This window comes from Urocampus carinirostris, chromosome 10 (genome assembly GCF_059441175.1).
Source record: "Urocampus carinirostris isolate Australia breed hairy pipefish chromosome 10, RoL_Ucar_1.0, whole genome shotgun sequence".
NCBI classification, from domain to species: Eukaryota; Metazoa; Chordata; class Actinopteri; order Syngnathiformes; family Syngnathidae; genus Urocampus; species Urocampus carinirostris.
The window spans coordinates 37,457,347-37,485,064 of NC_142358.1; the positions used below are offsets into that span (position 1 = coordinate 37,457,347).

Sequence of the window (27,718 nt, forward strand, 5' to 3'; positions counted from 1 at the left end):
ACCATTTGTTCTCGTTCTGACAGAATCAAAGTCTTATTTTACTTTTTCTTACAAATGCACAGTCGATAAACACTACAAGAAATTAATTTGAGAAAAAAAAAAAACTTCAATAATCGTTTTATAATCAAATCATACATCCCCGGATCATAATTGAATTGTGAGCCTCCAAAAAGACTCACAATTTTGATGCCACCATTGGAATCCTGGCTACTGAGTTAAAATGGATTTAACACCCCTGGTGTAGGTCCTATAATAGGTGGCCAAAACACCCCTAATTAAAAAAATAAATAAATAAAAACCATCCACCAGAGGGCGCTGGAACTGCACAGAAACACGGTGCTTTTGAGATTTTACCAACGCTACTGCAACATTGCCATTAAAAGTGACATCACCTCCAAGCTCCAACATTATTCCGTCCTCGTGTGGGCTGAGTCACTCCGGCAAACGTGCCTCTCCATAAAGCAATTAACGGACTTTGTTTGTTAATGGAGCGTCGGTGTAATGGATGCTGCAAGCAGGCCCCGCCATTACCGTCAATCTCCGGAGTAATTGACGGCAAAATGATCCGTGCAGTAATTGACGTTTATTAAAACACGATCGGAAAGCGAAGAAGGGAAAATAGTCACTATTCGGCGATCCGGTGCAAAATGGCAGTGAACATCCATTCGTCTTATCAATGGTACAGTTATTTTCTTTATCGAGGACGATGACTTCCGAATGAAGCGATTCCTTGTCCATGTTTATGAGGCGTAAAAAGTGTCGTTCTTGAACATAAAGCATTGCGACGCTTTGATTCAGTCCATTGGTTGGTCAAGATCTGGCCCGGTTTTCTAAACGAGGGGAGGGTTCTACCTCCTCTCCCCGTGGTCTTCTTCCACCCAGGCTACAATCTTCCCTTCCCAGCCGGGGACAACAGCACCATCCTGAAATACCTGCAAAATAAATCGTCAAGTTACCATGCCAGACACCCCCGGGATATTACCGTATTTTCCGCACTATAAGGCGCACCTAAAAGCCTTTATTTTTTTCAAAAGCTGAACATGCGCCTTATAATACAGTGCGCCTTATATATGGATCAATATTAAGTCGCAAAGTCTTGCAACTAAGGCAAGCAGCCGCCGACTAGATTTTCTCCCGAAGGCGAAGTAGTCCGCGGTGTATGCTGGGATGTATATGCCGGCGTTTCATTTCCTAACCAATGTGTCAATCATTTGAATCAGTCACTATTGGCTAAAGTTATTCGGAGGTAAAGGGGGCGGATCCTTTTTATCATTTACAGGCTCGCATAGGCTAAAGGGGCGAAACAAAGCCTGCAATTGGCTGAAAAAGAGGAATGTGAATCACACGTTGGGTTGCACTACGGCATAGAGAAAACATTTTTTACTATTCTGTCTTTGTAAATATTTTACTCTCCTGGAAGACCATGGTTGCGTATCATTATTGAACGTGATGGCTGCAAGAGAACTTAGGTGAGCTATGCGGCTTTATATTTTCCCGGTATCTTGTTTTAGAACGATCTTGATGTTTCTGTGATGAGTCTATTTTTAAACTAAATTCAATTCAAAGTGTTTATTGTCATATGCACTGTAAAGAACCCCGTTTCCCTGCACAATAAAATTCTTACTTTGCTGTCCACACAGTCGCCAGCAAAAAATAAAATGGAAACTAAGAAATGTTTGGCATTTCTTGAATCCCAAGACTTTAACCTTCCGAATGATATTTGGAACGATGCATTTGAGTGATCGGTGACATCGTACAGACACTGTTTCCGTACATGTCTGAGACACGCATTTGCTTCTTTGCAGGCTTTCGTAATGTTAAGGGGGAATAAGTTTGACTGAACTATCTGACTGTTTTGTCGACGTTCCCATTGTAGCGCCTTATAATCCGGTGCGCCTTATGTATGGAAAATATAGGAACAAAAAATATTTTTTGGGGGTGCGCCCTACAACCCGGTGCACTTTATAGTGCGGAAAATAGAGTACTTACAACTTTTTCACTTCACAGTGTGGAATAAGATGTTTTTGGACCTCTCTAGTCAGTATTTTCCCACGATTTGACGTTAACAACAAATAATTTTTCTGTTTTCATGCGTATGACGAGTTATGTCGATATGATGCCTGTCTGCTTTTGGTCGAAGTCATGCTGTTCTGCTACAGGTTGCGTTATTGTATCATGAAAGTGCTGATACGGTACTAGCTGAATTACCTCCTATTATACCTTTCTCTATACAATATTGTATTTTCTCTACTGCGTATATTCACTGTAACGGTTGCCATGGCACCCAATTGGCCCCGCCCGTGTGGCGTCGGCTGGAGCTTGTTGACAGAATGGCTTCCCCACTGTTTAAACCCTGTCATGTCAATCCCCTTTTGTCAGTTCATCTGCGAATCTCCGTGTGTTCAAGGCAAGCTTATTTTGACCCTGACCCCCGCCTGTCCCGTTTGTCTCAAGCTAGAACCCGTTTTGATCCCGATCACGCCTACTCTCCAGTCTTGGCTTACGACTCGTTTCAGACCCCGATCACGTCTGCTCTCCCGTTCTGGCTAACGACCCGCTTCCGACGCAGACCACGTTTTTGCTCTCCTGTCCCAGCTACCGACCCGTTTTTTTCCGTCCCCGAAACCGCCATCGATCGCCACGGAAGATCCACTTCCGTGTTCGGATCACAATCCAAGTATGAGAGCGACCCTCTTCTTGTGTCCAGCGCACCCCTTCCTCGTTCCTTCAATAAAACTTGTGGTAAACGTTATGAGAGTGAGTCCTGTTTCCGTTCTGGTCCTGACATTCACTATAGGTCTCATGTCTTGAAGTTATGCTAAAAGGAGAAGCTAAAACATGTTAACCATGGATTTAAAGCTCAAGATTTTCAGTAAGAATAAGGAAGGCACACAGGTCACAACCGCCCCATAATTGCATAGCCGTAACCAACCAATGATTGGTAGTATTATTAAAAATAAGGAGGCAATTAAAGCAGGAACATCTTCTAAGGGAATGACAATGCTCATGAGCGGAAGTTTAACAATCAGCTTCATTTTTAATTTTGCCATCTCCCCCTTTCTGCATCCACCCGCTACTCTTAACGTACCAGCTCACGTGACATCGCATCGACATTTCTGTTTTACATTTATAATACACATTATGTAGTACGTGCTATATGCTGTTGTTATTTTTGTTATGTTTTTTTATCTAAGGTCACGGGGGTTCAGACAGCGTTGCCTTCGCATTAAAATAGGTTTCTATCCACCACTTTACAGGAATTTCACTTTGGAATGTGAATTTGTTCATGTCTTATCACGGGAGTCTACTGTGTATATCGGCATACAGAAACAAAAATATGATTCCGTGTCGTTTGGCAAATTTGTTGAATTCAAGAAACCAAAGCTCAATTGAGCGGGATGAACATTCAACGAGCATATCGCTCTATAATTTCCCTGACCTCTTCTTTCACGGTGCCAAATTCCGGGTCGAGGGCTTTGAAGTGGTATCTGAAGCTGCCTTGCCGGTCCACGGCCACCTTGAAGTCTCCAAGCGTCACCTCACCCAATCTGTGAGGACAGCGTACCAGATTGAAATCATGTTGTTCATGGGCAGGCTGTGTAGCAACACACTAAAATTCATACTGGACAGTTACACACGCAACTGATGTGATTTATTTTCAATGTTTCTTTCGTCCATCTATTTTATATTGTTCTTTTCCATTTTATGAAGGATTTGATATATATACAGTGGGACCTCGCTACTTCGCGGTTCCACGTTCGCGGGTTCAGAGCTTGGCGGGTCTAAAAAATAATAATGATAAAAAAATAAAATAATTAAAAAAATTATAATAACATGCATTTCAGGTGAATTGGCCGGTCCAAATTGTCCCTAGGTGTGAATGAGCGAATGAGTTGTCTGTCCCTGTGTGCCCTGCGATTGGCTGGCAACCAGTTCAGGGTGTCCCCTGCCCACTGCCCGGAGATGGGTTCCAGCCCCCCCGCGACCCTAATGAGGATAAGCGGTACGGCTAATGAGATGAGATGAGATAATAATATATATATATATATTTTTTTAAGCATTTTCGAAGGGGCGTCGCTACTTCATGTTTCCACGTTCGCGGGTTCAGAGCTTTGCGGGTCTAAAAAATAATAATAATCAAATAAAATAATGAAAAAAATTATAATAATACATATTTTTTTTAAGCTTTTTTTGAAGGGGCGTCGCTACTTCGCGGATTTTCACTTTCCGCGGGTGGTTTTGGTCCCCATTAACCGCGATAACCGAGGGATTACTGTATATGTACATACATATACATATATATATATATATATATATATATATATATATATATATATATATATATATATATATACATGTAGAGAGAGAGAGAGATACAGAGAGAGAGAAAGAGAGAGAAAGACAGAGAGAGACGGATGGAGAAAGACAGTTAGAGAGAGAGAGACAGAGAGAGAGAGTTACAAAGGGAGAGAGAGAGAGAGCTAGATAGAGAAAGACAGAGAGACAGAGAAAGATGGAAAGAGAGATAGAGATAGAAAGAGAGAAAGATACATAGAGAGAGAGTAAGAGAGAGCAAGATAGATAGATAAAGAGAGAGATACAGAGAGACAAGAAAAGATAGAGATGGAGATAGAAATAAAAACATGGATATAGAGATAAATAGATAAAGAGAGATATACAGAGAGAGAAAGAGAGATACAGTCAGAGAGAGAGATACAGGGAGAGAGATATATGGAGATAGAGATAGATGATTAGAGGAAGAGGGAGAGAGAAAGAGCGAGAGAGCTACAGAGAGATGGAGATAGATGAAGAGAGAGAGAGATAGATAAAAAGAGAGATAGAGAGAGATAGAAAAAGAGGGAGAGAGAGAGCTACAGAGAGAGAGACAGATGGAGATAGATATAGACATGGACAAAGAGAGAGATAGATAGCTAAAAAGAGATACAGAGAGAGATAGTGAATGGGGGAGAGAGAGAGATACAGAGAGAGATAAGATACTCTATACTACTAGATCTACAGTATATAGCATGGCAATATATATATATATATATATATATATATATATATATATATATATATATATATATATATATATATATATATATATATATATATATATATAAAACAGAGCATATTCACCTTTTGGGTATGTTGATGAGGAAAGGAGTGAGCGAGCGATCGGTGAAGTAAAGTACTTTTGTGTACACGGCAGCATCCAACCCGGGGCTGCTTCGAGAGTGTGCCATTTCTGGAAACAAAAACACAAAATGCTTTCAAAACATCTCACAGCTATTTGTGTCCGACACAGCAGAATGATCAAACCGAAAAAAAAAACCCAAAAAGATGAAGAGGGATGATAAATTTGAGTGCGCCTCACTTGAGCTAGGCGGCCAGGAGTCTCGGTCTGAAGAGTCGGCTCTGCGGCCGGGCGTTTTCAAGTCCTCCTGTGAGACAATTGCACCGTAGGAAAATTGATTGAACTTGAAATTAAAAAGGGTCATTTTGCTGTTTATATTTTTATTAATTTATTGTATTTTTTTTTGCCATTTACATACACAGAAAACAAGATTCCGCACCTGGAACAGGTTGGGACGGTCCTGTCATTTAGAGATGTCGTTTCATCTGACCTGACCTTAGCTTAGCCTTTTGGTGACTTTGATGTGCTAGGTCCTTAGCTTGGCCCTTTTGTGTACTTTCTATGAAGTCACCATCTTTGATTTTTGCATTTCGGAGATGGAATATGAGCTTGCTCTGTCCACTCCACGCATCGGCCCGGTATTGCAGTACCTCCGGGAACGGTGCATTCGCAATGATCGCAGCATGGCTTTAGGACTAGGACCTTAGCTTGGCCTTTTGGCTGAGAGTAAGTGTCCCGGCTCCTAGGCTTTGTAGCGTATTATGAACTGACCGATAACGGATAATGGATAATGAATAACGAAGATAGATCAATAACCCTTAAAAACCCCTTAAAGATAATTTAGCACTATTTTTCTTTTAATTAATAATACTGACTGAGAGATCATTTCTTACTCATGCCATGAGGCTCTTTAACTCCACCTGGGGGCGATAGATAGATAGATAGATAGATAGATTTATTCACCCCGGTAGGGAAATTCAAACTTCCAGCGGTATCCTTGTGTTAATAAAATAAAATAATAAAATACAAGCTATAGAATACAAAATACCCAATATAACGTGTTGATATACAGTACTTAAATAGTGCTATGGAAAATATACAATGTAATAAGAATAGGGTAATAATCAAATGTGATGGTGGGGTTTAATGTGGACTTTTACTCCCCCGGGTGGAGTTAAAGAGCCTCATGGCATGTGGAAGAAATGATCTCCTCAGTCTGTCGGTGGAAAAAGACTGAGACAGTCTGTCGCTGAAGCTGCTCTTCTGTTTGGAAATATGTGTAACTTGATTCTTTAATAAAATGAGGAAATAATACGATGTACAGAATCATATGTTTTTTATCACGCCGATCTTCTTTTGTCTTCTATCATGTTACAGGCAGGAGGTGGGAGGTTGGGCCGAAGGAAAGCGATTTCATTCGCATGCTTAAAGTTTTCTTCTCTTCCAGGATGAAAATGGTGAAAGTAAGAAAAGGACTTTTTCAAATACAGTCCAAATGCAAGCCCAAACAGTTTAAACAAGAAGAGTTTATTCAACGCGTCTAAGAGAAGCACGTACCTGCACGTGCCAAACAAGAGGGGTTAACAGAGGCTGATTTCTGTCATGGTTGCAGTGGTGCCCAATTGGCCCCGCCTGTGTGTGTCACGGTTGCCATGGCGCCCAATTGGCCCCTCCCGTGTGGTGCCAGCTGCGGCTCGTTGAGAGATTGACTTTCTGTTTATATAAAGCTCAGAGCTCTCTTGCTCCACTGTCAACCCGTCAAACGAACTTCTGCCCCACAAGACGTGGGTTCTGACTCAGTCCTGTTTTCCTGTGATATCTCCAGTCCGGTATTGTTCCTGATTATTGTTGTCCTGTTTAATTTTGGGTTCCACTTTAGTTTTTTGTTTTTGTCCTGTTTATTATTTTCTCCAGTTTTTGTCCCTGTCTGGTTTCTCCTGTTAATTTTTGATATCCTGATCCGTTATCCATCCTGTCTGTCACTTCCTGTCCGGTATCGACCCCATCTGTCCGATATCAACTCGGGCAATTGGAATCGGTCTCGTCGGTCTCTGGCTTCCTGTCCCTCCACGCCAGACCGGCTTTCTAACGTGCATGACTCCCCATATCCCGTAAAATAAAAGGCTTGTGTGAGATCGTCACGCGATTGGGTCCTGTATCTGACAATTTCAGCCAGAAGATGGCTTCATCAAGTAGAATATTTTGATGTTACAGACACCACATTTAACGATTAAAACCATCTCAAGGTGATACAAAAAATACTTAGTTTACACCTTACAATTTTATGATTGGACTTTTTGATTTCATAATGCTGTAGCGGCCGGGCGGTATTAGCTCAGGAGATAGAGTGCTCGTCTTCAATCGGTCCCAGGTTTGATTCCCGGCTCCTCTGTGATGTATGTCGAAGTGTCCTTGGGCAAGACACTGAATCCCTAATTCCCCCAATAAGCAGGTTGGCGCTTTGCATGGCTGCACGGCCGCTATTGGTGTGTGTGTGAATGGGTAAATGTGAAGCATATTGTAAAGCGCTTTGGAAGGTCTTCATTGACTTGAAAAGCGCTATTTAAATGCAGACCATTTACATTTGGAAATGCATAATAACCGTCAACAGGACTTTTGCTAAAGTGACATAGACATTCATCTTCTTACCCCTTTATTGTGCCGTCGCTGGGCTTCCGAGTGCATACGCTCCATGAGGCTGGAAACGCCCTGCTCCAAGGTGTCCAGGGTGTGATGCTGGGGGTCGTGGCCGGAGAAACTGTCCCTCAAACTTCTTAGGGCCTCCCTCACCAGCTGCATCTCCTCACCCTGCAAAACCAAACCATTAAAGGGTGGTTGTGTTATGGACAGGAACTGAAAAATACTCACGGGTGCACTGTGCTGGAAGGCCGGCGGAGAGCTGCTGTATCCACCTTCACTCCTGAATGACTAATATTGAGGATAATATTTTGAATTAGGGATGCACACACTTGTTAAGTCTACCGATTTGGTCAGGAGACTACCGCTTTGGCTACGATTCTCCCGCCTACCGATCTTAGAGCAACACCTACCGATTTCTAAAAATGTCATTTTTTTTAATTTTTTTGGGTCCCTAAATTTTTGCCGATTAAAATGTAGCCGAATTATCCATAGTCTTTATCATCGTCTTTTTCGCCGTTCTGCACCGGAAAAAGCTTTGATCCAGACTCAGCAGTCGCTGGTTCGCGCCTCGGCCGAGTCATACCTAAGACTTATAACATTGGTAAAATGGCGGCGCCCTCTGTTGGCTGCGGCTGCATCGGCTCGCTACAACGGGTCAGGTGTATCGACATTTCGTTCTGTGTACATTGTTTCAAAGAATGACAATACAAAGGAAATTATTATTATTATTATTATAATCTCAAACTCCACGTGATCTCATTCCTTCGGGAGCAGCAGACGAATAAGAGTGCTACATATGACTATGTTAAAGAACACCAGGAAATTTGGAATAATTAAATAATAATAATGTAATAATCACATGTAAACATAAAATAACAATAAAGTAGTTTGAAAAACGAATGTTATTGTTGTCTTTTCAAATAATAATAATAACAATAATAATCAAGTCGGAAAACAAACCTCCCGATTTCCCATTTCTGAAACTATGGTATGGATGCACGATAGTTTTCGAGTTTGTTAAATTATTAAAATAGGCCACTGAGTATGTTGTCACCATAACATGAGTTTTCCAGCTATATTAAGTTTATTATTTGAACATCACAGCATTGCTTTGATAATCACATTACTCATTTTAGTTGTTATAATAGGACATCATATTCATTCACGTATTTGAGTGAAGTATTTGCAGTATCCTTTTGTATCAGTACATTCCCAGTGATGGTCTTCCTTTCTCATCTTATCATATAACCTTCAAAATCCAGCTGTGTGCAGTTTCATCAAATGTTTTTACTAGTGATCCCAAGAGCCAAGAAGAAATCCGCAGGTTCGAGAGCGTTCTCCATTCGGGCCCCAATGCTGTGGAATGCTCTTCCCCCTGAGATTCTATATGCAACCTCAGTGGAAATATTTAAATCTAAACTTAAAAGACACTTCTATTCTATAGCTTTTGAATGAGCTATACTTTATGTTGACAATATCTGTGTATTATTTGTTATTGCAACATACATTGCAGCCTGGTCATCCTGGAAGGGGGATGACCTCATGTGCGGTCCCTTCTCAAGGTTTCTTCATTTTCCTCATGTTGAGGTTTTAGAGTTTTTCCTTGCCCTCATGTAGGTTTTAGATCAGGGGATAGTGTCATAATAGTCTGTTGTTGGTAATAGTCTGTAGTCTGTACTGCCCTTTGAGACTCTTTGTGATCAAGGGCTGTACAAATAAACATGTCTTGACAGAGGTTTTAGAGTTTTTCCTTGCCCTCATGTAGGTTTTAGATTAGGGGATAGTGTCATAATAGTCTGTTGTTGGTAATAGTCTGTAGTTTGTACTGCCCTTTGAGACTCTTTGTGATCAAGGGCTGTACAAATAAAAATGACTTGACAGAGGTTTTGAGTTTTCCCTTCCCCTCATGTAGGTTTTAGATCAGGGATGGTGTCATAATAGTCTGTAGTTTGCACTAATCTGTGGTCTGTGCAGCACTTTGAGACTCCTTGTGATTAAGGGCGTCACAAATAAACATCACTTGACCTGGTGTCCAGAAGGAGGATTTTACCAGTTATCAGTTTGGAAAACAAATAACAATCGTGCATCCCTGTTTCAAATACACAAAACTCATGAAGCGGACATAAATACAGTATCTTTTCCATCCATTACCCGATTGTGGCTAACGTCGTATGCTTTGTGCTGAGCCTCGTCCTGCTTCTGCAGCACCCTGTCCTTCCTCCCGAGTTGCTGCTATGGCAACGGAAAAAAAAGACCTTATCTGCATATGCAAAACACACCTTGAGGTTACCTTAGAACGTTACCTCGTACTCGCTGAGCAATTTGTTGCGTTCGCTCAGCTTGTCTTTGAGCACCGCCTGCAAAATGCGAAGTGACGGAATTGAATATATGATATAATAATATTTATCATGATATAATCATGATATAATGGAGATTGCATGTCACTTAGTACTACTGTCTCACGTTTTCCCCTTGGAGCTCTTCTTTGGCCATGTTACTCCTCAGTAGCTCCTGCTTTAGCTGCAGAACGACGTCCTCCTGCACGGACAATCGCTGCTGCAGGGCTTCCTAATTAAAAAAAAAAAAAAAGGTTGAATCAAGGAGATTCAATCCAATTTTGATTGTTCAAGTTGTGAATACCATATTCCAATATTTTTTTCGAAAGTATATGAGAAAAATGTAATATTTTCTTGGTTATTTCTTTAAAATTGATTTACCGATATGCTTCCCCTTGTCCCGCTCCTCTGGCGCCGACTGCCTCGGACCATGATTGGCTCTCTGTCCCTATTTAAACCCACTCCTATCTGTCCCCTGTTGTCAGTCCGTCCGCGAACCTCAGTTTACACTAGGCAGGCCTTTTTTCGACCTTGACTCCAACCTGTTTTTTGCTCCTGTCTGTTCCCTGGCTTCAACCCGTTTTTGATCCAGACCACGTCTACTCTCTGGGGCGGCAGTGGCTCAGGAGGTAGAGCGCTCGTCTTGGGATCAAGAGATCGCAGTTCGAATCCCGGCTCCTCCTTGTTACATATCGAAGTGTCCTTGGGTAAGACACTTAACCCCTAATACCCCCAAAAAGCAGGTTAGCGCCTTACGTGGCTGCACGGCCGCTGTTGGGAAATGTGAAGCACACTGTAAAGGGAAGTCTTTACTTGAAAAGCGCTATATAAATGCAGATCATTTCATTTCATTTCTGGTTCCGGCTTTCGACCTTTTTTGTCCCTGACCACGTCTACTCTCCTTTCCTGGCTTACGACTCGCTTACGACCACGTTTTTGCTCTCCTGTCCCGGATACTGACCCGTTTTTTCGTTCCCGACACCGCCGTCGCTCGCCACGGAAGTCCCACTTCCGCGTTCAGAGCGACCTGCTTCCCGCGCCCAGCGATCACCGGATCGTGGGAGCAACCCTTTCTTTTCTTCCAATACAACTGAGAGAAACGTAACGCAAGTGGGTCCTGTCTCCGTTCTGGTCCTGACATTTAATTAATAAATTATCATTCAAAACGTAATAATGAACACAAATAAATCAAATTGTTTGACCAGTTACTGCACCCCCCTTCACCAAGTTTAAAGTGGTTTAAGTTTTTGTTATGTTCTTGGTATACAGAGAATGAAGAATGATTCATTATCTATTATTAGTTTGGGCAAAATCGTGTTCAAATCCTGGCTGTGATGGAGAACATCGTTTAAAAATGGCAATCAGATTTTAATAAGGACAGTATTATGTTATCTAAACAGAAATATATAAAATTGTTTTAGTCGAGGAGTTAAGGATATCAATACTCATAATTTCTTCACACTCAATTACTAACTAGAAAGTAATATTTACTTTTTTATTTTCTGTTATTTTTTACTTTAATTTGGTAGTTTTTTTTTTTTTAATTTAAAATATTGTAACTAAATGAACTTCCTCTAATATACCTTGGCTATAAAGAATAAGTCTTTTGTGTTTTTGCCAATTTACTTTCTATGCATTAAAACGATTAATAATGGATAAAACACTGAGCAAAACACGGAGTAGTTGATCAAATAGGGTACCAATACGTATCTAGTCTTACCCATTAAAATATAATATAAAATAAAATCTAAAAATATAAAATTTAATATATATATATATATATATATATATATATATATATATATATATATATATATATATATATATTAGAGTGATTGTGTCAGGACCAGAGCGGAAACAGGACCCACTCGCGTAACGTTTCTCACAGTTTTATTGGGAAGAAGGGAAAGGATTGCACGCGCGATCCGGTGATCGCCCGTCGCGGGGAGCAGGTCACTTTCAACGCGGAAGTGGGACTTCCGTGGTGAGCGATGGTGGTGTCGGGAACGGAAAAAATGGGTCAGTAGCCGGGATAGAAGAGCAAAAACGTGATCGGGATCGTAAACAAGTCGAAAGCCAGGAGAGGAGAGTAGACGTGGTTGAGATCAAAAATGGATCGTTATTCGGGACGGGAGAACAGACGTGGTTGAGATCAAAACAGGTCGTAATTCGGGACGGGAGAGCAGACGTGGTCGATATCAAAACAGATCGTAGCGGGAGACAAACAGGAGCAAAAAATGGGACAGGCAAAAAAAGGGCTTGCCGTGTAAAAACAGATTCGCAGGCGGACCGACAAAAGGGGACTGACAGGATAGAGTTTAAATACTGACAAGGAGCCAATCCGTCAAAAAGCTGCAGCTGCCTCCACACGGGCGGGGCCAACTGGGCGCCACCGCAACCGTGACACACGTATGGGGCCAATTGGGTGCCATGGCAACCGTGACAGATTGTTAATTTACTAGTAGAAAAACACAGTATAAATATGTATGGAACTGGATAGAATAAAATCATTATACAGACGCTCCCCTACTTACGACCATTCGACGGTAGATGCGAACATTTTTTTGGGGATGCGGAAAAATATCCAGACATTGCTGTAAGTTACATTTTGTTTTGTGTGCACCTTTTACAGGACATTACTGTAGTGCTTCTTTCCGCCACTACCGGCGTGTGGTACTGTGAGAGGTCACCCAGCTTCCACCCCGAAGAAAAAATCCAGCTTCTACTTCCTAGTTCGTGTGTAAACATACTACGTAAACTGTATTTCTAGCGTGCTAAGAACATTGACGTTTTTATTGTTTAAAATCTTGTGCATCCATTCAAGATGTTCGGTGTAAAGTTTAAAGAAGAGGCGAGCCGTTTCTTTTGAAACAAAAATAAAATAAGAAAGCTTGATGCGGTTGATAAATCGGTCGGAACGCTTTGATTCGGTTACTTTTTACCAAAGAGGTAGACCTCTTGGAGCCCATCTTCCGAAAGTAAGTTAAACTCAACTTTATTTATCTTTATAGAGCATATTATTTTATGAAATGTTTATTTTTTAGTACAAAACAATACAGGTTACTTATACAAGCCTTAAAGATACTTATATAAACATACAAAATATAGCACTGAAGCAACTTACGAGCAAATTCAACTTACGAACGATCGTCCGAAATCTCGTTAGTAAGTAGGGCAGCGTCTGTACGTAAACGAGCATTGAATATGAAGAAAACAGCTCTATTTTTATTGTGTGGATTGAATGTAAAAACGTTCACAAAACACCTTTTAAAAAAATCAGTGGCAACCCCCCCTTATCACTAAAAAGAACAACTTCCTTTACCTTGATAGCCTGAATATGGCGAACATCCTGTTTGTGTCTCAGAAGTTCCCGCTATGAGTCGAACAAATGAAGAAAAAAGTTTTAAAACAAGGCAGTAAATAAGTTGATGATATACTCTTGGCATACTTTGAGATCAAGGGCCTCCTCCGTGCTTTGGTCCAAGCGGCTTCGTGTGAGAGCCTACAGAGGGAAACAGTTAAGCATCCAAATTAGACAGTGACTACGTTTGCATGAAGGTAATACTCCGGTTAGAAACAGAATATCGGATTTCTCGTCATGGTTGTGGTATCTCCAGTCCGGTATTGTTCCCGTTTATTTTTGTACTGTTTAATTTCTGGTTCCAGTTTTGTTTCCGTCTGTTTTTGTCCTGTTTGCTAGTTACTTCAGTTTTTGTTCCCGTCTAGTTTCTCCTGTTTATTTTTGATATCCTGATGTGTTATCAATCTCGTCGGTCTCTGGCTTCCGGTCTTTCCACGCCAGACCGGCTAGCTAACGTGCGTGACTCCCTATTTCTCGTAAAATAAAGGCTTGTGTGAGAACATCACGCGTTTGGGTCCTGTATCTGTTTTGGATCTGACATTTCTAGACTAATCCCAATGAATAACCCCGTATACTGTACATGGTGTTTGCAGGTATTCTGATTACAAGGACGAAGCAAGAGTGACATCTTTACGCAAACTTCTACATAGGATAGCCAAAAGCATAGACTTACACTATATAGGAATAGACACGACTGTGGCATTTTTATTGTGGGGCAGAACATAAAACGCTAATGTCTAAGGAGAAATCGACCAATACACATGATGCTTTTTAGCGAGTATCATTATTATCTGTATTACAAGTCCCGCAGTGCTTTTGTCAGGACCAGAACGGAAACAGGACCTACTCACGGAACGTTTCTCACAAGTTTTATTGGAGGAAGGAGAAAGGGTTGCGCCCACGATCTGGGGATTGCTGGACACTGGAAGCAGGCCGCTCTGAACGCGGACTTCCGTTGCGAGCGATGGCGGTGTCGGGAACGGAAAAACGGGTCAGTAGCCGGGATAGAAGAGCAAAAACGTGGTCGGGATCAGAAACAAATTGAAAGCCAATCAGTCAGCAAGCTGCAGCTGGCGCCACAAGGGCGGGACTATTGGGTGCCATGGCAACCGTGACAGTTTTGGGGCATAAAAGTATCCCGGGATATGGGAAACTGCGCATGCACAAGCAATCAGATTACTCGAATGTGATGGGTTTGTTTTAAAATGTGACAGTATTAAATCCGAAAGGAAGGTTTGTGTTGATATAAAAGTATGTTGTGGCCCCTGCGGACCTCCTTAGGAATTCTATTTTGCGTGGGCTATTAGAATTTTTGCACCCTTACTGACAGAGAAAGAGTAATAAATCTGAATCCAAAAGGGTTGGCACCTGGAACAGATCTTGGATGATTGCCCATAGGAACGGCTGGTGTTATCATCACCATATGTTCCTTGGGAAGCTTTGGACCTTTTGGCACATTTCTGAAAGATAATCATCTTGTGGCTCTGGCACAATTCAATTAAATCTCCCTCCAGCCAACTTAAGCTGGGTCAACAAAGCCTTCTTTCATCTCCAGCCAGTCCGATTTCCTTCCAGAGGGTGTCTGACCAACTCTTTCCATGCCTCACTATACATTACCAATGAGTATCTATAAATACATTTTCCTCAATTCAATCTAATGTTGGGCGTCCTCTGCAAAGCAATGGTAACTAATATTATACTTGCGAGTAATATCACGGAGCGTAAGCACATAAACACTTAAAAGAGGGGGCCAAGTACTGAGCCCTGTGGAACACCACAGGTAACATAAAGGCTCGGAGATCATATCTTATTTAACATAATACGAAAAATCTGAGATGACTTAATTCATTAAATACTGTTCTTGAATTTTGAAAGCCATTCTAGTAATATACAAAACAATACTCGCAGTCGGATGAAGACCTTAATCGGCATATTGTGCGCTTTTAACTTTAGATAATCAAAATACTGGCAATATTTCGTTTCCATCAGATTATTACCTTGAAAATGTACTCATTGTTAACGCTACAAAAGTGAGATTTAACAGATAATTTAGATTTATTTAGGTCGGGTAAATATACCAGCTGCTGCTCGCCGTTTGCCCGGATGTCTCCGAAGCTCACGGATCCACCCAGGTCATCTTCAGGGAGGGAGCCATTGAGGAGTAACGCCTGTTGGACAAACACAAGAATTTGGTGCTTTATGATCTAAAAACATTTCATAATTTTGTGTGGCGTTCAAGGACTTCTTAAAAACTACTATGGCTCCTCTTTGGGAAAATATGTAGTTTTACCTGTAGGCGGAACACCATCCTCCTGGCTTCCAGCATTTCCTTCTCCAGATGCTCCTGGTGGACTTCCAACTGCTCCTCCCAGGACTTCTCTTCATCTGGTACATTGTAACCAAGAGAGGGGCACATCCCACAGAGTGACGCCTCCTCTGAAATCACAGAAGCTTTCACTTGAGTATATAGTTTACATCCGAATGGCTAACAAGAGCTAATTTAGCATTTAGCCGTCTAGCATGTATCTAAACTAAACAACAAAGGAATAAAATCTTACCCCATTTGCAGAAAATATCACAAATTTAAACTTTCCCTTACCTGACTTCTCAGCTTCCGCAATAAAGTTTACGTTACGCGTTTGGGTCTACCATCTGTTCTGGTTCTGACACTTTTAAGGCCCGTTTTTCAAATTTTGTAGTACCTTCAAAGAAAGAAATTCAGCGCCGATCAAAAGAACCAAACTTTTGTATTAGCGATTCTGTAGACTAAAATAAAGTCACTATCTTAGTATTGAAAATATACTTTCTGGCCAAATTGAAAACCTATGCAGTCCCGCGTGCTGCATGTTTAACAGCTGTGGGCCACAACCAATGTTCCCTGTAATTTTCCTTACGGATCCGAGCGTTCACACAAAGTCGGTGAGCAACGCTTGAAACAACAGTGAGCCACCATAATCCCAAGTGTGGCAAGATAATTAATTATCAAACAATAATTGGAAATTATTTGAATGCAACACAAACTTTTTATTCTTTTTTCGGTGTTTTTTTCTACTTTTTAAAAAAAAATTCTTTTAAAAGAAATCTCATTGTGTTTATTTTTTCCGAGCTGTTACTTTTTTCTTTTTGTTCTCTATTTACTTTTTTCCTACATTTCTTCCTTTTCTTTTTTCCTGGCTTTGTTTCTAATTTTTTTCCTTCTTTTTTTCTCTTCCTTTTGTTTCTTTTTTTCTCAGCTTTTCACTACTTTTTCATTTTGGTATTTTTTTCTTTTTTGTTCTATTCCCCCCTTCCTTTAAGTCATTTTGTGCATAATTTTACTTAATATTTGATCATGTTGGGATTAAAGAATCAAAAACAACCTGAAGAGCCGTTTAGGACCCGAAAGAGCCGGTTCATTTTTAGTGAGCCGAGCCGAAGAAGCCGGTTCTCGACCAACTCTACTAACTTTACTCAACTTCGTTCTACTTCGACTCGACTTCAAAATACCGCATTTAGGACACAACGTCAGGGGAATCCGTGTATTTTTACCTTCATGCACTGTAACTTTGACCTAAGTCGCTTCTTAATTAGTAATTTTGAGCCCTGATTTTTGTGCGCTGGCTAGATTTTCTTGTGCGCTGAGAATGTGCGAGCAGTGCGCAATTGCGCACGCACGCAGCTTAGAGGGAACACTGGCCACAACACATACACAACCAACCTGCGAGGTGTTTCTTTTCCGTCGGTTCCGATCCTTCACTGCTCAGTACTGCCCCCTGCTCCCCGGGCTGACCCAGGACGGTTCGGTGTTCTCCCGACCGGTTGACGGCATATTCCTCTTTGGGCGAGCGTACGGGGCTGGCCGAGCTGAGGCTGTAACAGATGGCAAGCTGAGGCACTGACTGTTTGCGCCTCACGCCAGATGAGCCGCCATAAATAGACCCGCGAGCGTAAAACGTCGATATAAGTTTGGGACGGCTCTCCAGGGGCCACGGAAATGAGGAATAAAAGCCATCTGGGTAGACGGTGGCAAATGTTTCCGTTTTTAGATACGGTAGCAGATCCGTTGTTTGCTTTAGAGCAGGGGTCTCCAACTTGCAAACCGGGGACCAATTACAGTCAGCAGGATGATAGTTTGAGGCCCCGGCCTTAATTTGAAAGCTTAAAGTGACAGTATGTATCATTAAGTTCCTCCTAGTGGTTGTTTTTATATCTATGTTGAAAAAGGATAACCCACATTTTTGAATTTCAGAACTTTTTTGTGCTGATTAGCATGAAGTGCTACAAAGTTACACATATTTTTTTCTAAAATAAAAACGACCATGTTGTTACTATCTCATTATTATACTTTTAAGTTGCAATAGTTGGAATTAGGGTAAAGAATTGCTCTGTAAGAAAGAAAGAGAGAAACAAATAAATAAAGAAAGAGAGAAAGAAAGAGAGAAAGAAAGAAACAAACAAGGAAAGAAAGTAAGGAAGAAGGACAGACAGAAAAAGACAGAAACAAACAAACAAGGAAAGAAAGAAAAAAGAAAGAAGGAACGAAAGAAAGGAAGAAAGAAACAAGGAAAAAAGAAAGAAACAAAGAAACAAAGAAAGAAAGAGAGAAAGAAAGAGAAGAAGAAAGAAACAAAGAAAGAAAAGGAGAGAGAGAAAGCAAGCAAGCAAGAAAGGAAGAAACAAACAAAGAAAGAAAAAAAGAGAAAGCAAGCAATCAATTTTCTAATTAGGATTGTTTATCATATTTGTCGTGTCCAGCATGGTCGCCGTGGCGACCAGCTGGCCCCGCCCCCTGGGCTGTAGTAGATCAGCTAATTGGCGTGTGTGCTTCTTAAGGGTGGGTTGTGGATATTGTGGGTGCTGGTTCATTTCTGTTCTGCATTATTCTGTTCTGTCTGTCTGGAGGAAATCTGTGTTTGCACGTTTTGAGTAAAACCTGTTTTGTGAGTATTTTTAGTCTGAGTTCCTGTTTGCCTGTAAAGCCTGTTTTTGTTTGTTTTGTCCTCGAGTGTTGGACGACTTTTATTTTGCTAAATAAAAGTACGGATCGTTAACGGGAATGAGTTCATCCTTCCTGCCTCCTGCCTACGTTCTGGTCCGGTCCTCCCGTGACAATATTTAAATATAATATAAATATAATATAATTTCTTGACATTTTGAAAAGCGGGTTTACATTTTTGATATATTTTTTGTGGATTAAAAAAATTTGTTACTCCTAAAATGAATTGTATCGCTCTTTCTTTTTTGTTTTGTACGATAAGTCAAAATATATAAAGATGTTCAGATAAGAAAAAGAGCATCTTACATATTTTGAGGTGCATAGCATAAATGTGTATGTTTTTTTTGTTCGTTTTCAAGTTAATTGACGAACATTTTTTAATTGTTTTCATTTTAAATTATTATTATATAATATCAAACAATATTTTTCTGTGTCTAAAATTTCAATATTTGAGTAAAGGGGAGGAGATAAAAATCCTCTTTAAGAAATCCAATTCATTGAAAAAATAATTGACTGATTAATTACCGTATTTTCCGCACTGTATAGCACACCTAAAAGCCTTTAGTTTTTTCAAAAGCTGACCACGCGCCTTATAATACAGTGCGCCTTATATATGGATCAATATTAAGTCGCAAAGTCTTGCAACTAAGGCAAGCGGCCGCCGACTAGATTTTCCTCCGAACTTGAAGTAGTACGCGGTGTATGATGGGATTTATATACCGGCGTTTCATTGGCTAACCAATGTGTCAATCATCATTTGAATCGATCACTATTGGCTAAAGTTATTCGGAGGTAAAGGGGGAGGATCCTTTTTAGCATTTACATGCTTGCATAGGCTAAAGCGGGGCAAAACAAAGCCTGCAATTGATCAAAAAAATGTGAATCACAAGTTTGGTTGCTCTACGGCATGGAGAAAACATGTTTTACTAGTCTGTATTTGTAAATATTTTACTCTCCTAGATTTACAACACTCACGGTTGTAAGAAGACCATGGTTACGTATCATTATTGAACGTGATGGCTGCAAGAGAACTTAGGTGAGCTATGTGGCTTTATATTTTCCCGGTATCTTGTTTTAGAACGAGCTTGATGTTTCTGTGATTTTTTTTAAACTAAATTCAATTCAAAGTGTTTATTGTCATATGCACAGTAAAGAACCCCGATCCCAAGACTTTAACCTTCCGAATGATATTTGGAAGGATGCATTTGAGTGATTGGTGACATCGTACAGACACTGTTTCCGTACATGTCTGAGACACGTATTTGCTTCTTTGCAAGCTTTGGGAATGTTAAGGGGGTAATCAGTTTGACTGAACTATCTGACTGTTTTGTCGACGTTCCCATTGTAGCGCCTTATAATCCGGTGCGCCTTATGTATGGAAAATATAGGACCAAAAACTATTTTTTGGGGGTGCGCCCTATAACCCGCTGCGCCTTATAGTGCGGAAAATACAGTACTTATGAAAATAATCCTTTCCGATCGATTCCGATCTTAGCAACGCTAATTAGGTTATATCGCCAGCATAGGAACGCAACTTGTTCATTTACTCAGAATTCCCTGTCTGGACTTGAAAATATCTCATACAAAATATGCAACATGATCACTGCATGCATGACGCGGAAAATTCTTGGCATATTTTAGCCGACTCGTGAGTCACGACGTTCCTTGACGTTAGCGGTGGTCGCATTTAGCACATGTCCACTCGGCTTGAGTTGGGAAAGCGAGCTGTCATTGTTGCTTTCCTCTGTTTTGACAGAAATAAGATGAAGTGAATGAAAATTGTGAACTGAGATATGTCTGGGGGAAGTGGGCGTTCGAGAATCTAAACTGACCTTATTCCCCAGGCTAAACAAAACAGAGAGAGATTTCCGAGCTTTTGTGTTGTGAAGGATAAAACCACAGAACGTTCTAGAGGCATTGCATTAGTTGAATCAAATATATTTATTCTAAATCTAAAGAGAATTCATTTTATTTTTAGAGTTGCTTGCTAAGCAAATTGCATTACTTACATTCTAAAATGGGCTTTGTACGCAAAAACGAGACCCCATTGATAGAAATGGTTGCTGTTGTCTATCTATCTATCTATCTATCTATGTCATGAACCGGAACAGGAGGAGAACCCAAATGCGTGATGTTTCTCACACAAGCCTTTTATTTTAAGGGAAATGGGGTAGTCATGCACGTTAAGCCAGAGGCCGATGAGATCGATACCAATTGCCCGAGCAGATATAGGACAGATGGGGTCGATACCGGACAGAACGGGACAGACAGGGTTGATATCATAACAGGATATCAAAATTAACAGGACAAACTAGACGGGAACGAAACTGGATGTCAATAATAAACAGGACAAAAATAGACGGGAACGATACCAGACAGGAAACACAGGCAGGAAACCGGACAGAGTCAACACCCACGTCTTGTGGGGCAGAGGTTCGTTGACGGACTGACACAGGGAGAGTGAGAGCCCTGAGCTTAAATAGAAGGGAAGACAATCCTTCAACAAGCCGCAGCTGGCACCACAACTACCTACCCTGGTCATATCCCTCAAGAGGGGTGACCGACAGTAAGACAAACACATAAACAAAAACAAAGAGAAGAAAAAAGGAAAAAGTAGATAAAACCAATATTTTGGGACGATAGCTAACCCAAACGCCCAAACACCCAAACAAGTTAAGCACCTCGGCACCTAAGTCGTTCATGCTTTCGTCCCTCTAGATAAAACGGTACACGCGAAAGCGGCCATGTCACTCGGGTCAGGGTGACACAACACACTCTTCTCTTCAACAGCAGGGCCAGACACCTTTCGCTGGTTTACCCCTGCCGCATCATACAGGTGCCCTGCCCATCCCTTAAAACGTGTCTAAACATCCCACTTTCCTTTTACAACACCTCTCCACTCATTCCTATCACTAACAAGAGCTCTAGCTTTTACTATATAGCTTTGTGTGCATGTTTTGTTCCATTATCTTTTTTTATCCATTATTATTATGTTGAGCAGCACGGCAGCGCAGTGGTTAGCGCGTGTGCAGCACAGTACTGAGGTCATGGGTTCAAATGCAGTTACCAGCCTTCCTGTGTGGAGTTTGTATGTTCTCCCCGTGCTTGCGTGGGTTTCCTCCGGGCCCTCCGGTTTCCTCCCACATTCCAAAAACATGCATGTCAGGTTAATTGGCCGGTCCAAATTGTCCCTCGGTGTGAATGAGCGAGTTATCTGTCCCTGTGTGCCCTGCAACTGGCTGGCAACCAGTTCAGGGTGTCCCCTGCCCACTGCCTGAAGATAGCTGGAATGGGCTCCAGCACCCCCGCGACCCTACTGAGGATAAGCGCTGCAGATAATGGATGGATGGATATTATTAAGTTGCTCTTTTAACACAGTTGTGGGGGGTTGACGTTGTAATCTGCGGGAGACCCAAACACAGGTCCTGAAAGATGGCGGATTATATACTAGAAACACTCGGGTGTCAGAAACAAACAAACAAGGAAAGAAATAAAAAAAGAACAAAAGAAAGAAAGAAAGAAAGAAAGAAAGAAAGAAAGAAAGAAAGAAAGAAAGAAAGAAAGAAAGAAAGAAAGAAAGAAAGAAAGAAAGAAAGAAAGAAAGAAAGAAGACAGACAGACAGACAGACAGATGGACAGAAAAAAAGTTAGAAAGAAAGAAACCAAAAAACAAGGGAAGAAAGAAAGAAAGAGAGAAAGAAAGAACGAAAGAGGGAAAGAACAAAAGAAAGAAAGAAAGAAAGAAAGAAAGAAGGAAAGAAAGAAAGAAAGAAAGAAAGAAAGAATCATGGAAAAAAAAAAGAAAGAAAGAAAGAAACCTTTAAAATAAAATATTTCGTAACTGTATCTGAATACTGTTTTTCAGTAACGCTTCAAACCTCGATTATAATGCGCCCTACTGAATGAAATCTGCCTAGCAATACCCAAAAATATTTCTAAATATTCATCGGAGTAAAGCACCAGGTCAGCCCCTACCCAAAAAAGCCATCCACTGAGCGAGTCCCTTATCAGAAGCTACAGTGATTACACCGAGTGTTTCTCCAAAGGCGCTCATGGCATGAAGTCTCCATCTAATCTCCTTCTGAGCTGATGACACGATGACACCTTCAAGATACCTTCAAGATACCTTCAATCACCACCTGAACCGCCCTGTGTACCGCCTATCCCACCTCCTCGCAGCTTCTCGATAAATAAACGTATTTTAAAACGGCAGGCATCTTGGCTACAACGAAGCGCGACGGGACTGGGGAGAAATCGGCGACCTTTAATTCCAGATTAGGATTTACATGAGATTAGCGGCAGATCGGCATCAGCGTGTGACGGGGTGAAAAAAGTGTGACTGCGCTAGTTTGGATTTTGGGATTGGTTTGGGGGGTTGACTGAATTTTTTATACTTTGGAAGCTGCTGGTGTCCTAAAGAGCCACAGTACAGAGCATATTGGATCACGGCATTGTGGTGGTATGCTAAAAACACAGCAGACAGAAGAGCCTTATAGAGAGTCATCAACACAACTTAGAAAATCATGTTCTGCTCTCTGACCGGCCTGGAAAAAGCGCGTCCTTTGAGGGGGGGGTTCTGTCATGAATGCCGATTCAGAGTACCTGCGACTGCTTAACAGCCCGGACAGCTGATTGGCTGATGCACTCTTTTTAAACCCCCGGCCTCCAAGAGGAAGCCGTCAGATCGTTATGCGAACTGTTGCCACCAGCTCAGTAAGCCTTTTTGTCAGACTCTGTTCCTGCCCTGCTTTCCTCTGCCTGATCTTCATTGCCAACCTGTTTCCGGACCTGACTTCGCCCCGTTCTGCCTGCCTGTTACCTGACCTGTTTTGCCCCGTTACCTGCCTGCCTCCTGTTGCCGACCTCGTTTCCAAACTTGACACCGCCTTTGCTCTTCAGTCCCGGCCAGCGACTTGTAATTCCCGCCCTTCTCCGATCCTTCTCGCATACATGCAAGTGCCACTTCTGCATCGCCTGCTCCCCTTGTCCGTCAGCCATCGGATCGTGGACGCAAGCCCTGCTCTCACTCTTTATTAATAAAAACTGAGAAAACGAGCGCTATTGGGTCCTGTGTCCGTTTCTGGTCCGTAACACTATGTATGTGTTTGCATATGTCTGTCATAGGGGACCTTACAAGAAGCCCACCAGACATCATAGCTACCAGGATCATTGGGACACACAAACTCCTTGACCACGGTGAGGTAGCAGATAACCTTCTCCGTTATCTATAGGAAAAAGAAGTTCATATTTTATTTCTTTACTCTTACAATTCCACAGTGTTTCTGCTAAATGTCTTTGCACGATTACCTCGTATGCGGTCCCTTCTCAAGGTTTCTTAATTTTTCTCATGTTGAGGTTTTTGAGTTTTACCTTGCCCTCATGTAGGTTTTAGATCAGGGGATGGTGTCATAATAGTCTTTAGTTTGTAATAGTGTCACGGTTGCCATGGCGCCCAATTGGTCCCAGCCGTGTGGCACCAGGTTCTGTCACGGTTGCCACGGTGCCCAATTGGCCCCGCCCATGGACCCCGGCTGACACGCATTGACAGATTGCTCACTGGGAGTACTTAAACGCGGTCCTTTGAGCCGTTGGTTGTCAGAGCGTCTGCAAGACTCCTGTTAAACTCGGTGTGAAATGCCTAGTTCTGTGAATTTTCCTGTGTTTGATCCTGTTTTATTTTTGGCCTGATCCATTTGATTTTGACAACTCTTTTGTTCGGACTTCAATCCACTTTAGTATTTTATTAGCATATTTGGCATTGGAGTAATACAGTAATAAAGTTACATTACTGCAATATTCAAATTTTATATCCGAGAACAATCTTTTTGAATCTATCCAATCAGGATTCAGGGCAAACCACTCTATGAGACAGCATTCCTCCGCTCCCTAATAAACTCTGAGTACGTTACGCGATTGGGTTCTCCATTCCCGTTTCCTGTTCTGGACCTTGACAAATAGTCTGTGGTCTGTGCAGCCTTCTGAGACTAGTTGTGATTAAGGTACATACAAAAAACATGACTTGACTTGAAGGTTTTTGAGTTTTTCCTTGCCCTCATTTTAGTTTTAGATCAGGGGATGGTGTAATAACAGTGTAGTATGCAATAATAAGTGCAGCCCTTCCAGACTCCTTGGTATTAAGGGCCAAACAAGTCAGGCAAGTCTATGACCACTACCTTGTAAACACTTTATTTTCTATTTTATTTTGCCTCTAAAGTATTTATTACATGTTTATCCTGGTGTGCCACATTTATTCCTGTTGTAAAGAATGATCACTACGTTGTTATCTATGACAATAAAGACAATTCTCTTCTGGTTTAATAGTAGATGACTGTTATACATCATGTGATTATTCTGAACTCCTGCTTTCATGTGATTATCACGTGGGAATAATGAGAAGTTTTTATATAGTCTCCAAGATAAAATCCCCAATTTATGCACCCATATGCGTGGTTCAGTGGCAGTAGAATATTTACATTAATATGTTATGCATTTTCTTGGATAGTGTAGGGAAACGTGTTTTAGCTAGCCAAGACAGAACACTTAATAATATGCATCCATCTATTATCTGCACCGCTTATCCTCAGTAGGGCCGCGGGGGTGCCGGAGCCCATCCGAGCTATGCTCGGGCAGTTGGCAGAGGACACCCTGAACTGGTTGCCAGTTGCAGGGCACACAGAGACAGACAACTCACTCGCTCATTCATACTCAGGGACGATTTAAATGTATTTAGAATGTGGGAGGAAACCGGAGTGCCCGGAGGAAACCCACGCAAGCACGGGGAGAACATGCAAGGTTTGACAGGAAGTTTTTCCTGTCACCTAATCAACAGGAAGGTTTGATCCCATGATCTAAGAACTGTGCTGCACACCTGCTAACCACTGTGCTGCTGAGCTGCCCCATTTAATAATAATTACACAAAATTTAGCATATGTAAAGCAGTAAGTAGGGTTGCACCCAAATAAAAACTTGCTGCCAAAAACTGAAAGACTGTAACAGCAACACAGAAATAAATGAAGAAAAATATAAAAAAGTAAAGAGTATTTTCCGCATTTGCTTAAAAGACATAAAAAAAAATTAAAAACACCTGAATGGCGTATTGCTAGCTGCTGATTTGAAATATTTATGAAACAAATAAGGCATTTAAACATTTTTTGTCAGTGAATAAATTACAACAGATGAAGTAAAACTGAGAAATCACACAAATGAGATATTTCCATTTTCTGCATTGATAATCCTCCATAGGGAGAAGAGTGAGAAGAAAAATTGTGAACCTTTGAGTCTCCATAGTATGTATTTTTCATTGTGCTTTTTTAGCATTTGTTTTTGTCATGATTACCCTATTTGTAACACCTGTGGCAGCTTGATTGGCGCCAACAGCCCGGACAAGCTGATTGGTGGCCACACCCTTCTTAAGCCCTGACTTCAGTTCAAACTTTGTCAGATCGTTGCGAGCTGTTGTGTTTCACTCAGTGAGCGTTCCCGTCCAACTTTGTCCACGTTATAACCTGTTTTCTACGTGATTCTTGGTTTTCGACCCATTTCCGAACCGGACTACACTTGTTTTGCCTGCCGCCTGCCTACGACCACTATTACGAACTCTGATCACGTCTCTGCTCCTGCGCCCCGGTAACCCGACCTGCTTTTCCCTCTTCGACACCGCTATCGCTCGCCAGAGAAGTGCCACTTCCGCGTCCCGAGCAACCTGCTCCCCACAATCTACAATCACTTGATTGGGGGTCCCAGCTTACATCTTTTTTCAAATAAAACTAACGCAATTGGGTTCCCGTCTCCGTTCCTGGTTCATGACAGTTTTATGTTGCACTACACAAAACTGTCCCTTTAATAATCAGTGCTATCATAATTTTTAGAAGTAGCATTTAATAATGAAATAATTTTCAGTCCCCTGCGACCCCAATGAGGATAAGCGGTACGGCTAATGAGATGAGATAAGATGAGATTTTCAGTCGTAAGAATGTTTTAGTCGTATCATTGTGAATTTCCCTGCGGGGATGAATAAAGTATCTATCTATCTTTCTATCTATCTATCCATCCATCTATCTATTAAATTGCCCATCTATCCATCCATCCATCCATCCATCCATCCATCCATCCATCCATCCATCCATCCATCCTTCTCACTGAACAACGTGTTCTTTCAAAATGGAAGCGTACACACTATGAGGCAAACGAGGGGTGGTTGCTATGGCAATAGCATCCGACCTCAGTGGGACACACCCACAACCGTAGCGTACCATAAAGGGGCATATATAAGACGTCACTGTCACTGCGATCCATCGGTGACAGAAAGGATGGGTGTATATTTTGGGATGCTAACAATATAGCAGCTCGTGAGGACAGGGGCGTAGAGACAAATTCGCTTACCATTTCATCTGCTTGGCTCCCATAGCTGTGGTCAGCCGGAGCCTGGCGTCCGGGTGATGCCCTGATTCCCAGCCAGGACCATAGCAGCAAGCGGTTCTCAAGAGCGAAGCAAACCGGACCAATATGCGCCTTTTCAAACACACCGTGGGAAAAAACAGCAATGGCTTCGGCGGCAACGTGATTCAAATCCTCTCATATTCATCCAAATCCCAAAATTTTAAACGCTCCTTGCCTCGCTGGCTGGACGCTGCTAAGCTGCAAAGGGGGATCATAGACAGGAGAGAGATTGCTAGTACTGAGCGCCACCAGTCACAGCGCTACGCCTGCAAACGCACACAATGCATTTTTTGTGTCTGCAGACACGCATTTGCATGGGTTCTCTTGTCCTCCTTTTTCTTTTTCGGTGGCTTTGTTATTCCTTCTTCTCTGTCGGTGTGGGGACGGACATGGCGCTTTTTCCGTCTGGGTGTGTTTACCCCCTCCCCCTTCTCGTGTTTTTTTCTCCACTCCTCGGCGAAGAAGAGGAGGGAATTTCAAGTCCTTCTGAGAGTTTTCTGAAAAAGATTCACATGCATATTTGCGGTCTGAATTTGGAGCACATCCATGTGCCAACAACTCCAGGATGTATTTATACAGCCAGAGTATAGTATTATGTAGTGGAAAACGTGCTTTTCTTTTAGATAAACCTACAATTAAACTACAATCTAGGCTTAAAACTATTCTTACACACATTGGGTTCAAAGTTCCTTTAAACATCAGTCCCAAGACCACTTTAAATGGTCTGCATTATTTAGCGCTTTTCAAGTCAATGAAGACCTCCCAAAGCACTTTACAATGTGTTTCACACTTACCCATTCACACACACACTCACCCAAAAAACAAAAAAG

The 27,718-nt window shown here is 41.6% G+C and overlaps 1 protein-coding gene and 1 pseudogene across 1 annotated transcript; one reads left to right on the top strand and one right to left on the bottom strand.

Moving 5' to 3' along the window:
- Nucleotides 1-561: 561 nt before the first annotated feature.
- Nucleotides 562-27,317, bottom strand: dixdc1a (DIX domain containing 1a). Its single transcript, XM_088345367.1, has 15 exons — nt 26,832-27,317; nt 17,172-17,323; nt 15,765-15,910; nt 15,553-15,642; nt 13,562-13,615; nt 13,436-13,486; nt 10,241-10,345; nt 10,081-10,134; nt 9,929-10,009; nt 8,006-8,065; nt 7,787-7,945; nt 5,378-5,444; nt 5,140-5,248; nt 3,440-3,548; nt 562-932 (listed from the first exon to the last, which is right to left on the bottom strand). The coding sequence occupies exons 1-15, from the start codon at nt 26,852-26,854 to the stop codon at nt 849-851; spliced, it is 1,344 nt and encodes a 447-aa protein (XP_088201493.1). The 5' UTR covers nt 26,855-27,317; the 3' UTR covers nt 562-848.
- LOC148358866 (U2 spliceosomal RNA) lies at nt 5,634-5,809 on the top strand (annotated as a pseudogene).
- Nucleotides 27,318-27,718: the final 401 nt, after the last annotated feature.